Source organism: Sturnira hondurensis, unplaced genomic scaffold (assembly GCF_014824575.4).
Source record: "Sturnira hondurensis isolate 20B ecotype Veracruz unplaced genomic scaffold, ASM1482457v3 Scaffold0008782, whole genome shotgun sequence".
Lineage (NCBI taxonomy): Eukaryota > Metazoa > Chordata > Mammalia > Chiroptera > Phyllostomidae > Sturnira > Sturnira hondurensis.
Window position 1 is genome coordinate 693,944 of NW_028081413.1, and position 13,592 is coordinate 707,535.

The 13,592-nt window shown below is 52.1% G+C and overlaps 1 protein-coding gene and 1 non-coding gene across 2 annotated transcripts; both read right to left on the reverse strand.

Moving 5' to 3' along the window:
* Positions 1-899: 899 nt before the first annotated feature.
* Positions 900-3,735, reverse strand: CHAC1 (ChaC glutathione specific gamma-glutamylcyclotransferase 1). The gene is made up of 4 exons (XM_037055999.1): positions 3,652-3,735; positions 2,847-3,290; positions 2,388-2,423; positions 900-2,000 (listed from the first exon to the last, which is right to left on the reverse strand). The coding sequence occupies exons 1-4, from the start codon at positions 3,733-3,735 to the stop codon at positions 1,599-1,601; spliced, it is 966 nt and encodes a 321-aa protein (XP_036911894.1). The 3' UTR covers positions 900-1,598.
* A 5,268-nt stretch (positions 3,736-9,003) lies between these two features.
* LOC118993655 (U6 spliceosomal RNA) lies at positions 9,004-9,106 on the reverse strand. The gene has a single exon (XR_005067910.1). It is a non-coding gene; the product is annotated as a U6 spliceosomal RNA (small nuclear RNA).
* Positions 9,107-13,592: the final 4,486 nt, after the last annotated feature.

The window sequence follows — 13,592 nt, forward strand, 5'->3', positions numbered from 1 at the left end:
AGCAGCGCATACCACACAGAATCCCCCTCAGAGGGCCAAATACATTCCTGGAGTCACTAGGTCAGTAAGGGAAGGGCCTGGGTTGGAGACGGTCTCTTCGGCTGTTAGGGCCTCTCACCTGCGCCCCACACCATTACTGCAGGTCCAGGGGCACAGGCTAAGTCCGCTGAGCAGCTATTCGTAGTTGTGGAGCCCAGGGTCAGGCTGAGGTCCTGGGACCAAGGGTTTGTGGCTGGGGTCAGGGTGGGGAGGAGCGGCCAGGGGCAGGCACGGTGAACGAGCAGCTCACTCCATCATGGGAGTGTCCTGGCAGGTCAGGGTAGGATAGAAAGGATGGCCCACATCCCAGAGGAGGCAACAGTACGCACCTGGACTTCAGAAGTCAAAGGAAACACTAGGTCCTCTAGGCTACAGGTCTTCACCACCAGCATTATGCCAAAAGTCTTCAGGTCCCTACCCTAAGCTACACGCTCCTCTAGCAGGAAGCCAGAAGTTGAGCCTCACTATCAGGAAGAGGCAGCAGCCAGCCCGGGGGAAAGACTTGGTCTGAGCTCCAAGCCTGCCAGCCTCCTCGGGGTGGGGACATGGACACCAGTTCAGTGGCAAGAACACCGCTTGCAGAGCTGCCAGATAGAGCCACACAGGCTGAATCCTGCATGACTCCGTGGTGTTCTCTCTGTGCACTAAGACGTGAGCAGCACCCCTGGGAGTGATGTAACCCAGCAGTCTGCCTACTGAGCTGCCTGCTTCCTGGGAGAGAGACAGAGGCAAAGAGGGAGTCCTTTCCTCTCTTATGAGGCTTCCAGGTCTTCACCACCTCTCTCACCCTGACCACCATCCCCCCCCGCCCCCGCCCTGCCACCTGAAGAAAGAATCACATTCCAACAGGGCACAGATAATAAGAAATCAGTTTATGGGTAATAATATGGGATAAACTGGGATGGTGCCAGGGCCTACAGTGATACATTTCACAGGAATAAACAGACAGACAGATAGGACTGACACAGACATAAGGACAGGAAAACAAAACCAAACGAGTGAGAGTTCCAGGCCCAGCCTCAGCAGCTGTGCCTGGGCTCCAGATCCAGTTTTGCCCTAGGGAACGACACGGGGTGACAGGGGCCTCAGATCCCATGGGACCCCCTTTCCTCACACCCTCCTGTCCCTCACCAGCAGGCTGAGACCTTCCAAAGGTTGTATTTCTGGGGCTACGGAGTTAGAGGGTCAAGGCTCATGGAGACACCCTGGGGAGGCGGAGGCCTGGGTGGAGTTGGGGTAGCAGCAGCACTGAGGGGAATCTGGTCAGGCACCGGGCAGCAGTGATGGGTGCTGCTCAGCAGGGCCCGTGAGTCCAGGGCAGGCCCCCCACCCTGCCCACCACACCAACATGGTGCAATAAATACTTTCAAGTAGTAGGTCAATGTCAAGCAGGAGAGAGCTGGAGACTGATGGACAGGCAGGGGCTTAGGGAGAGGTGTCCCCACTGCCGGCTGAGTCCTCTTAGTGGGCTCCAGCTGTACTAAGTCTGTCTGTATGCACAGGAGTGGGGATCTAGCCCCCACGTCCACTCAGGCACTCCCTGCAGGGGCTCAGCCCCCTCAGACCAGTGCCAAAGCCTGCTCGGTGGGGCAGAAGCAGGGCAGCATGGTGCCCACAGCGTCCACAATGGCTGCCAAGTGCTCATCCTGTGCCTGGGGCCCACAGAGCTGCATGAAGTCTGCCAGGCGCAGCAAGTACTCAAGGTTGTGGCCGGAGAAGCCACGGCAGGATAGGATCTGTGTAGCAATGGCCTCCTCAGGTGCAGGCCCCAAGTAACCAGGGTTCTGTGGGGTGGCCACATAGGCCAAGGCCTTTAGTGGTTCATCAGGAGTGTCTTGTGGGTAGAAGGTGACCTCCTTGGTATCATAGCCACCAAGCACTGCTTCCCGCACGTTCAGGTACTTCAGAGCCTCGTTCACCTGTTCATCCTGCACCTGGTATGCCACACCCCAAGTGCAGCCCTAGGAGAAAACATGGGCACAGGGGTCAGTCACAACAGCTCCTTGCTGGTCATACCCACCCCGGGACTCTGCTCCAGAAGGAAAGTGGAAGGAAAGCTGAGAACTAGTAGTGAAGCCTCCACCTTCCTTTCTAAACAAGGCGGTCTGGCCCCATGGTGAACAGGATCACTACTCAGAGTGTGGTCTAAGAACCAGTAGGATCCCACACAAGCTTGTCAGGAATGTGTTTCAGGCTTTAACAAGACCCTCAGGGAACTCTAGTGAGAAGCACTGAGCTGGACCACCCTTTCCTCTGCCCAGAGGGACATCTAATTTAATCTGCAGCCAAGGACCTGGCACCCCTCCATGCTCAGCCCCTAGGGTCCCTCTCTTCACTCAGGCACTTACCTCATGATCTTCAAGAAGGGTCACCACACGGCCAGGCTAGGGGAAAAAAGAAAGATTTTGAAAAAGACAAGTTAGAAATCAGCTCTGCCATTACTGCCAGAGAGGATTTATCAACCCTGCCAGCAGAAGCCTCAGAGAGCTCCATTTATCCAGGGGAGAGCGAGGAAGTAATGCACGGATGGGATGCAGGAGAAACAGACACGTGGCAGTAGCCGGATTGATAATCAGAAATATTCATCACAGGACCAGAGTTGCCCACAGGATCACAGACCGCAGCCGTCACATAGTTATTCACTGGGCACGCAAATTTAAGCCACAGGGTTAAATAGGTCAAACCCTGGGCACTGGTTTACCTATTTCCCCCATCAGCAAGGAGTCACAGTCTGCTCAGAGAGCCCTGGACACTCCAGTGCCCACTGTCCTGCCCCTACCCATCCTTATTCCCCAGGTCATGCTCACCATCTTGTCGCTGCCCCTATGGAAGGTGTCTCCTTGCCAGAACCGGCGGCTATAGCCACGCACGAAGCCCACACGGCTGTCGCTATAGGCGAAATCGGGCCTCCATACCAGGGAGCCATACCCAAAAATCCACAGCGCTTGGGGGTGGCCGTTGTCCCAGGGGCGCTGCGCAGGCTGCGAGGCAGGTGGCGAGGCGGGTGGCGAGGCGGGTGGGGAGGCGGGTGGTGAGATAGGCGAGGTGTTCTGAGCTACGAACTCCTGCTTCATGGTGCCGGGCACAGGGACGGGCCCGGGCGGTCTCCCGAACAGGTCTCCGGCGTGGGCACGGAAAGACCGACGGACTCGCACACCTGGCCTGGCACCGCTTAGACGCTCCAGCTGCGCTGCCCTTTCCAAGGCCCTTTTTAAACCCTCCGGCCGGCAGGCACCGCCCGCCGCCGCCAGCTGTCACAGTGATTGGGGCGGGGCAAATCCCTTCTGGCCAATTACCTTTGGGCTTTGCTGTTTAGTTAACCGCTTCACCCTGTGAGTGGGTAACTGAGAGACCCTTCTCGCCCGATGATTGGTTCGGCTCCACCTCTGTAGCAAATACGTCCTGAGTGATGCAACCGCGGGGGAGGTTTCCCCAGCTTGACATGCAGCAAGGGCGCCTAGGATTGCGTCAGACGACCGGCAATGGGCACGGACGTAGGTACGGACGTGGGCACCGGTCATCTCCCCGTCTGCCTGTCCATGACCTGGGTCCTTCGAGAATCTCGGCGGGCGGGTGCCAGGTGGTATGTCCCCAGCAGTCCTGCCGGTGTACCCGGGTGAGCATTGCCACTCCAGGCAGCACAGACTCACCAGGGTCAGCATAGGGCATGGCCATAAGGAGCTCTCTGGGCGGCATAAACGCCTGTTTCTGGGGCTCCGCCTGGGAGCACGCACTCTGGAGAAGCCGTTGGAGGCACCTTCCGCATTCCACACAAGTGTTTCACGCCGTATGCCCACGTGAGCAAATCGAGAAACTGAGTCACGGGGCTAACAAGGGGTTCTGCAGAGACTGAATCTGGCCGCGCGCCAGAAAGCTGCGGAGGCTCACGTGAGTGCTATGCCACAAACCAGAGTGAGGCCCCCTGAGCCCAGGTAGGCTGAAGAAGAGTCAGTCAGAGTTCTGAAACTGCCATAGTCACTTTGGCATTGTGACCACGGAGAGAGGGACGTGAGACTTTTGCAACAATGGCTGGGTTAATCCTGGATTGATCCAGGCAATCAGATTCCTGGAGCCAGGACAAGGAGGGCCCAAATTGAGGCCCCCAGAGGGCTGTGAGCAGCTACTGGCCTTCTCCCTTGGTTACATGCCTCCCAACTGACCGGAAGGGTCCTCAGGCCTCTTGGGGTTGACTCTCTAAGTATTGGCCAGGGTCTATCCCCTACGGACACCTCCTGCTGGAAAAGGGAGGAAGAAACAGCAGAAGGCCTAGCCCTCACAGCGGGCGCTGACAGTCTGAGGGGAACCCTCTGGCAGGGGAAATGGACAGTGTTGCTCCTCATTCTATTTTAATTAGACATTCAAACTAAAAATTATCTGCACATTTAAAGTAATGATTCCAAAGGTGTCTAAGATATATATTCTCCAGTAGGAATGTTGCAGTATGGTGTATATAATATGAAGCTAATTCTTTTTTCTTTTCTTTCCCTTTTTAAAAAAATTGATTTGAAAGAGTGGCAGAGATATCAGCTTGTTGTCCCACTTATTAACGCTTTTCTGTAGTTGATTCTTGTCTGTGCCCTGACCAGGGAACAAACCTGCAACTTTGGTGTATCGGGTTCACACTCTGACCAACTAAGCTACCCGCTAGCACAAAGCTAGTTCTTTTAAAATGAAACAAGTTATACATTAATTATTGTAAACAATCATCAGCAGCAGCAAGAATATACCTAAACTGTTAGTAGAGCTTGTCATCAGAGGAAGACTTTCAATATTAGATGCTGTGGTCCCCAACCTTTTTGGCACCAGGGACTGGTTTTGTGGAAGACAGTATTTCCACAGACCAGGGGTGGAGTGGGGGCGGGTTTAAGGATGATTCAAGCACATTACATTCGAGCTTGCCTCCTGCTGTGCAGCTGGTTCCTCACAGTCTGTGCACCAGCGCTGGCTCCCGGCCTGGGGGTTGGGGACCCCTGTTAAATATAAACATTTATGGAAAAGTTGGGTTTTTTACAAGGAGCATGAGTTACTTTTCCAACTGGAAAAAATTACAGGCAACATTTTTTTCTGGCCATTCTCTTTCCCTCCACTCCCCATGTTCTCTCTCCTCTTCTCTGCCCTCTGTCCTGTCCCCATTAGTCCATATGACACCTCCCTTGCCACTAGCTTCTCGTGGAGAATATCCCACCCCCACCCACTAACTGTGGGGAGTGGGGTGGGAGGCTGGAGACGGGTACCAGCACATTGCTGGAAGTACCTGAATTGGCACAAACAACCCTTTGAAAAGGCAGCTTGGTGATATCAATCAAGAATCATAAAGTGGCCCTGGCTGGTGTGGCTCAATGAATTGAGCGCGGACCTGCGAACCAGAGGATCACAGTTCGATTCCCAGTCAGGGCACACGTCTGGGTTGCAGGCCAGTTCCCAGCAGGGGACACACCAGAGGCAACCATACATTGATGTTTCTCTCCCTCTCTCCTTCCCTTCCTCTCTGAAGATAAATAAATTTAAAAATTTTTAATTATTTTGTAAAAAAAAGAATCATAAAGTGTCCCTGCCCTTTGAGCTAATACTTCCACTCCAGGAAACTATTCAAAGTATGAGGCAAGCCATATACCTGAAGATTTTTCAATGCATTCTTGTTTATTCTAGCAGAAAGAAAAGAAAAACTACTTCAATATCCAAAAATAGCTAAATCTTCAAGTAAATTATGGTCAATCCACATGATAGACAAATATACAAACATAGACATATAAACAAGAAAACAGATATGCAATAACAGATGCTTAATTACATAAATCTGATATAAACATAAAATTAAATTGTGCAGTCATTAGAAACAATTATCTATGAGGTATAACTAAGTGAAAAAACAGGTTACAAAATAACCTAATATAACACTCTAAATTTTAAAAGTCTGCATTTCTTTGCTTAGAAAAAAAATCTGGAAGGACACATAAACACGGACATAATTAGGCATAATCACTGACCATAGTCACATGGTCAGATTATGTTTAAGTGGTAGCGCTGTACGGAATTAGATTTGCACTTTCTTTTTTACACCAGTTCAGAATGTCTGGGTTTTTTTTTTTAAGAGAATAAAAATCACTTCTATTCTGAAAAAAAAAAAGTTAAACATCCAAATAAAAATCCATTATGAAAACAACATACTATTGTTGCCTGTGATTGCCTAGTCAGGCAAAAGTGCAAAATATGGCTATCACATGCATTATGATTAAAACTATTAAAACAACAATAAGACACATGAGGAAAACTGGGGGTTCACTACATCACCAACGGTATATGTGTTGGGGTATTGGGTTTATGGGGGGGTTCTTTCCTCTATTTCCCAAGGCTTACTTTTTAATAATAAAAAGTTCCTTCTACAGAAGAGTAATTAGTGGTTTGCTGGTGGCTAAGGGGCAGACACACAGCAGAACCCCCCGGGGAACATGTTCAGTGCCCACTCTGAGCTCTGCTCCCACAGGCACCGAAGCCCCGGGTTTTCAGAACCCCTTCGGTGAGCGCCCCCTCCAGGCAGAGAGGCACTCCTTCCTCTGTCCCTCCACAGCCCCTCCCCTCCTGTTTTTGTTTTTCACCCCCCACCTCATGCTTATTAACAGAAACCATATCGATCTTAAGCTGGCCATGAGCTAGGCAGTTTGCTAAATGCTTTCACATCTATTCTAATCACAAACTTCAGTGCTTCGTGAGACAAATGTAATTTCACAGATGGGCAGACTGGAGCACTGACAATTCAGGTAATGCACTCGCAGTGACACGGCAAGGGGTGGGGCCTGGGCCTGAAGGCAGGTGGTCTGACCCCAGAGCCTCCTTGCTGTTAAGCATTTGACATTCTGCCTTCTACAGACCTGAGGGGTCCTTGAGAGTCACTTCACCTTTGCAGGCCCAAGGGGAACCAACTCAGTGCTGGCTCAGGGCAGGTTCTCCACAAAAGTAGGTAGAAGTAAAGCTCTTCCTTGGTACGGGCCAGGGTACCCTGGAGTTCAAAAGAGGAGGAATCCTGACAGACACAGATCCAGCCTTGACCCTCTCCGAATAGGAACCCCCACAAAAGTTGGCCCAGGGGTCTTGGCCACCTTCCCGGGCACATGTCTTGTTCCCATTCCGTGCTTCTCTTTACTGCTCCATCGGTCCCTTTTCCTCCCAGTGTGACGCTCCCAGGCAGTAAAATACCCACTCAGCTGGTTCCTCTCTAACCTCTGCAGCAACCGTCCTATCTTTTCTCCTAAAATCCCCTTGAGAAGGACTGCAGGTGCTGCGCCCAGAGAAGCACCAGCTCGGGAAAGGTGATGAGAGCATCACCGCCACCTAGAAGAATCGCACGTGATTTGCACATGATGTGCACGTGGTGACTTCCTTTTATGGACCGTTCCCAAATTAACCTCTCCTTATCGTTCCCCTTCAGGCAGTCACTTCTCATTTCCTGATGATCTGTTCCTTCTCAGTTCTCATTCCAGTCAGGGGCTCATGCTCATTTATTACGATAAATGATGGCGTTGCTCTACAAAGCTGCTGATTCCAGAAGGTGAGAAACCTTCCCAGACACGGGCTGTAAGCCCAGCTTGCTCAGATTTGAGCCTGACTCCACCACTCACCACCAGGATGGCCCAGGCACACTCTCCCTGCACCTCGGTTTTCCCAACTGTGAAATGGGGAATAATACTACCTACCTTGTAGGTTCTAATGAGGGCTGAGAGAAACAACAGCCAGCACCTGCTGGGAGGGGGCTCAATACATGTTGGCTCCTTATGATTTTTACCTTCGACTTTTTACTTGCCATTTTATTTAGCGTAGTCTACTATGATATTGTGCTTTATAAGAAGAAACACCTATTTGGTCTCTGTCCTCTCATTGGCACAGAGCTCCTAAGCCCCTTGGGCTTTCCTCAGCAACAGTAGTGATAACAGTCTTTCACTACTCATAACAAACCTCCATCAGCCACACCTTAGTTTATCATAAGGAGCAAACTTTCAAGAAGGCCCTCAGGATGAAGGATGGTTTCCAGGGGAACCAACTACATGGTGGGAGGGTTGGAACTTTCAGTCCCACCTGTAAAACTCCAACCTCCTGGGAGGAGAGAAGGGCCAGAGATTAGGTTCAGTCACCAGTGGCCAATGATTTAATCAGCCAATCATGCCAAGGTAATGAAACCTCTCTAAAAACCCTAAAGGACAGGGTTCAGAGAGCTTCCAGGGTGGAGGACATGTTAAGATGCTGGGAGGGTGGCATGCCTGGGGGAGACATGAAAACTCAGCATCCCCTCCTGCATACCTTGTCCCAGGCACCTCATCCATCTGGCTGTTCCTGAGTTATGTTCTTTTATAATAAAATAGGAATCTAACAAGTAAAGTGTTTTCCTGAGTTCCGGGATCCACTCAAGCAGATTCATTGAACCCAAGCTACGGGTGTGGGGAGCCTCCAGTCTATAGCCAGTCAGTAAAAGCCCAGGTGACAGCCTGGACTTGCAACTGGGGTCTGAAGAGGGGGCGGTCTTGCGAGACTGAGCCCTCGATCTGCGGGCCGCGGTGCCAACTCCAGGCGGAGAGTGTCGGGACTGAGTTAAACGTGGGACGCCAAGCTGGTGTTGCAGGTGTGTGTGGTGTGTGGAAAACCCGCACATCTGGTATCGGAAGTGAAGCAGCGCTCTGTCAGTCCTCACTTAACATTACTGATAAGTTCTTGGAAACTGCAACTTTAGGCAAAATGACATATAGCAAAACCAACTTTACCATAGACTAACTGACACAAACAAGAGATAAATGCCCATGGCATGTTTCTGGTTACAAACACATCACTATATAAAGACTCCACACACTTCTAATATTAAACATGAAATAAATGTGAGCTGTATATGCATTTAAAAATATCTTTATCCTCCTGAGGACATTTTTTCACTGCTTTTATTTTTTTCATTAAAAATGTTTTTAATTTAATTTTTTTTTCAGAAATAGGCAACACTTCCTGAATCTGCATGTTGTCCTTGCACAAGGCCGTGCTAATCTCTGTATCGGTCCAGTTTCAGGGTATGTGCTGCCGAAGCGAGCACTTCATTGCTTTGAGAGAGAGAGGAAGGGGGACGGAGAGAGAGAAACATCGATTCCTTGCCTTCCCCTCAAACCCTGACCAGGGATCGAACCTGCAACGTAGGTACGTGCCCTGACTGGAAATTGAACCCAGAACCTTTCAGTGTACGAGACAATGCTCCAACCACCTGAGACACACCAGCCAAGGAGAGCTATATGTACATGTAAGAAATATTAATAAAAGCGAGTAAGATTATTTTCCAACCCACTTATTCCAGTTCAGGGCCACGGGCAGCCAGACCCTATCCTGGCAGCTCAGGGTGCAAGGCGGACCCAACCCTGGGTGGACAAGCCACCCCTTCATCACACCCCACACCACACACACACACAAGCACACACTCAGACTGGGGCGATTTAGAGCCCCCAGTTCACCTCGCATGCTCATCCTTGGGATGTGGGGGGAAACCAGGGTACCCGGAAATAACCCATGCAGACACGAGAGAACATGCAAACCACACAGATGATGGCCCCCGCCAGGAACTGACTTTTCCCCCCTTATCAATGTTGTAACAAAACAGCACTGAACCGAACGACAACTCGAGGACCTGCAGCAGGAGAGTACGGAAAGTAAGTGAGGGGCAGAGGAAGAGTAAGTTTCCCTTTACATCTCTGTCTGAAGAACTGTGTAGTCATGAAAGGGATCGGAGTGAGCATTTTTGATTCAGTGAAGGAAATCCCCAGTTATTTCACCCTTCCTTCTTGCCATACAATTCACAGATTGTTCCAGCAAATAGGATGCGAAAGGAGTGTGTGTAAAAGGCAGAATGGGTGATAGTCTGCCCCAAGAACCCTGTAAAAGGAATAGTAGCTTGAGCAGAGATTTTCTGTGCATGCTTGGTGAGAAGGGCACTAAAATAAAATAATTAATTAATTAAGAAAATAAATAATCCATAATTTATGAGGGGCCACACTTTGCACAGACCCCTGAGAGTTAAGTGTGTCCTTAGGTCCTTGGCCCATGCGCAAGAAGGAGATAGGTTCCATGAACACTCTGGCAAAAGACGGGAAGAAGGAGTAGCTGAAGCCCTGAAAACAGTCCACCTCAGACAAGGGAGGAGGAGAGAAGACAGATTCTCTGCTGGTTATGTCAGCTGAATCCTGGGTCAAGGGGAAAAGGCTACTTGGTTCAGCCATCCACAAAAGCAGGGACCGAAAGGATTCACCCACGTCCTGGAAGAAGGGTTCATGGGATGGTGGGAAAACCTGGCTCCTTGCCCACTCCTTGCTTCCAAGGAGGGAGGAAGATGCAGCTGCCCAGGCACCCCGGGGTGGTTACGGGTTCCAGTTATATTCAGAACTCCTGCCTAGTCTACCTAGAAGGGGAGGGGCCAGGGCTCTGACAGAGGGTTGGGATGGTGAGGCCTTGCTCCCAAGTCCAAGGAGAGAGGAAGGTGTAGTTTGTGGGGGCAGGAAGTAGCTGGTTGCTGGGCTGAGGAGACCTGCAGCAGGAAGCATTTCAGTGGAGGAACAGGGCTGGTGTGGAGAGGAGACCCAGAGGGACAGAGTCAAACATCAGACTCCATGGAAATGCTCCAATATGGTAGGGCCTGGCTGTAAAAGAGAATCCTAGGAGAACAGCCCATGTGGAGAATTATGACTGCTCAGAAAGGGCCTGACTGCGGGGGCAGACACAGAGGCCCACAGAGGGCCAAGAACATGAAGCCCCTTAAATGAGAGCAGCTGGGACACCATCCCCCACAGGCCAACTGAGATGGGAAGGAGATCCTGGAACGTTGTAGGTCTTTTAACTAGAGAGAGAGAAGAGAAAGCACTAAGTGAAGGGGGTCACTGATGGAGGTGAAACTGAACAGACCAGGCCTAGTATGATGAGCCTGGCTCAGATGCCTGCCATGGTGGAAAAGGGACATCAACCCTTGGACAAGCCAAGTGGCACATACCTTTCTGCTACCTCCCAGGGCCTGCTTGCTCTGCCTCCAACCTGAGCCAGGAAAAAGGGTCATCAGAGACAGACAGGCTGGCCCTGCCTGGCAGGGCTTTGGCTCTGCCATGACCCAGCATAGCTTGGGCCAACAGCCAACCTGATGCTAAATCCAGACTCCTGAAATGTCAGTTACCCTGTGTCTGGCCGTAGCCTCAGCTGGCTTTTCAGGCCCTGTGCCATAGCCTCGGAGCGTCTTCAGGGATGAAGGGAACAGGCTGAGCCCACTCTTGGCCAGGGCGTTAAAGGGAACAGGGCCCCAGAGTCCAGGGAAAAGGTGGCAAAAGCCACTTGTGGCAGACCTCTGGGGGAGGGGCCTCTTGAGGACTTGGGTTCCTGCTGTCCCTTCCCACAGCCAGGGTCTCTCTTCCACTACTGCCCACATCAGAGGAGGTTGATCTAGACTAGTGGTGTTTCTCAAAGACAGGAGCACAAAGGAAAGCAATGGTGGAGGCAACCCGCAACCTCAGCTGCCTTCTTGGTGTTAGGGCTACTGCTGGGTCCATCCATCCAGAGGTTTTTTCTAGTCCACCCCCATCCTGTGGCTTGCTACCATAGCTTGAGAAGATTTAACCAATCAGTGGGGGAACACGTTGCCCACGAATATTTTCATACCCTAACTCGTTTGACCTCATAGTAATGTGCAAGTGATATTATCATATTCTGAGAGATTAAAGATAATTAACAGATGGTTGGCGTCCTTGGGCAGTAACCATGTTTTATCACCAATGCCTGGCATATAAAAGGGACTCAAACAGTGTGGAAGGAATGAAGAAATAGATGGACTCGCCCCAGGTCAGCTGGCAATAAGAGGTGGTGCTCTTTCCAGCCCATCCTCATTCCCTTCCATTCAGAATGCCGGCCGAGGGAGATTGCCGGAGGACCTCGGACTACGAGGTGGAGCGGGGCTGGCTGCTGAGTCGGTTCAGAGTATGCAAAAGGGCCCTACTTCTCTGGACACCCTGAGTCATATTTAGGGGAAGGTGTCGCGCTGAGCTCCCTCCAGTTTACTCCCTCCGCTAGGGGTTCGGTGCTGGAAGGAGCTCTGCAAGAAAAGAGCGAAAACTGAATTCGCTTCCAGCTGCCGCTCTTCCTGGCACGTTCCCTGGGCCCAGGACTGGGAAGAGCGGACCTCAAGCCCTGAGGGGCCGGCAGGTTCATGCTCCGCCCCGACAGCCGCACAGCGCCCTCTGGTGCCGGGCAACTGGGACGAGCGGGCCCTCAGGCCGGGGGCGGGATTCGGGGGTGTGAGGGCGGAGCCTAGCGGGCGTGGGAGTCCGCGAGAAACGCGCGGCCTTCGGCGGTTTCCCGGCCGGGGAAGTAACCCAGGTCGGGCGGCCGCAAACAGGAAGTCGGTCTGTAACAAAGCATGGGGGGCGGGGAGCCCAGGACCTCCGGGACTCCGGGCGGCCACAGCAGGTAGAGGGCTGACCCGGCCAGCACTCTCCACCACCTCCTTCCGCCGCTCCAGCCTAGGAGTCGAAAGGGACACGCTGTGAGCTCTGGGCTGGACGGAGGGTGCGGCCGCCCTGGGAGGGCCTCCGGGACCTCCCAGGCGCATCCTCTCCCCGGGAAGGGACAGTCATAGTACCCTAAGTGAATCACTTCCATCCCCTTCCGGGAATGCAGCAGACCACGTCGGGCGGAGGGCTGGGTCCGCAGATCCTGGGGACCCACGCAGAGACTGGGAGAGCTGCAGGCAGGGGAGTCTGCAGGCAGACTTGGGGTAGTGGAGCATCCATTCTACCTGAATCTAGTCTAGTGGTTTTATTTAGCCTGGGATGTGGGGGGGGCGGGAGGGAGATAGGGCCTCTGTCTTTTTGTAACCCCTGACCAGTCTGAACGTGGCCCTGAAACAGCAGAGGGCACCCTGGCTGAGAAAGCAGGATAAAGGCATTCCTTCCTTCCTTCTTCACAGCTCTCCCTGACTCATCTCCCCACAGTGATATCCAGGTGGTTCCTAGCCCCCCCCCCCCCCCCGTCCCTGAAATAGTAGTTGTCCTCGGAGCTAGAGGTCACTGTGGGGTCAAACTTATCCCGTAGGCAGGGCACTACCTCCAGCTGTTAAGGAACCGCTAAACTGAATTCTCTCCTGAATACACACGTGCGAAGTAAACACGGGCATTTGTTAAGCCAAGGAGAGTGTTAGTGAGTCTAGAGCTATCATGTGGCCCTGTTTCTGCCAAATATGGGACCTCTCCTGTGGACCTGGACACTTCATCAGAAAAGTCTTGGGTAACTTCACTGGGAGAAGGGGCTGGGCCCTTAGGTCTGGAAATCCTGGGGAGAGGAGGGCTTCCACTGTGGCCTTTTCACACCCCAACTGCCTGGCCGCTAGAGATGAAGCCCAGCATGAGCTACAGGTTGGAGATGCCCAAATCAAGTCCACACATGGATCCCCTCTTTCCCCAGAAAACTGGCATGGTGGGATCTCCCAGCTCCCCATCTAAGGTATCTAAGCCAGTGAATGGGCTTAGCCAGCCAGCTCCTCTCCAGGGCTCCTCTTGGAG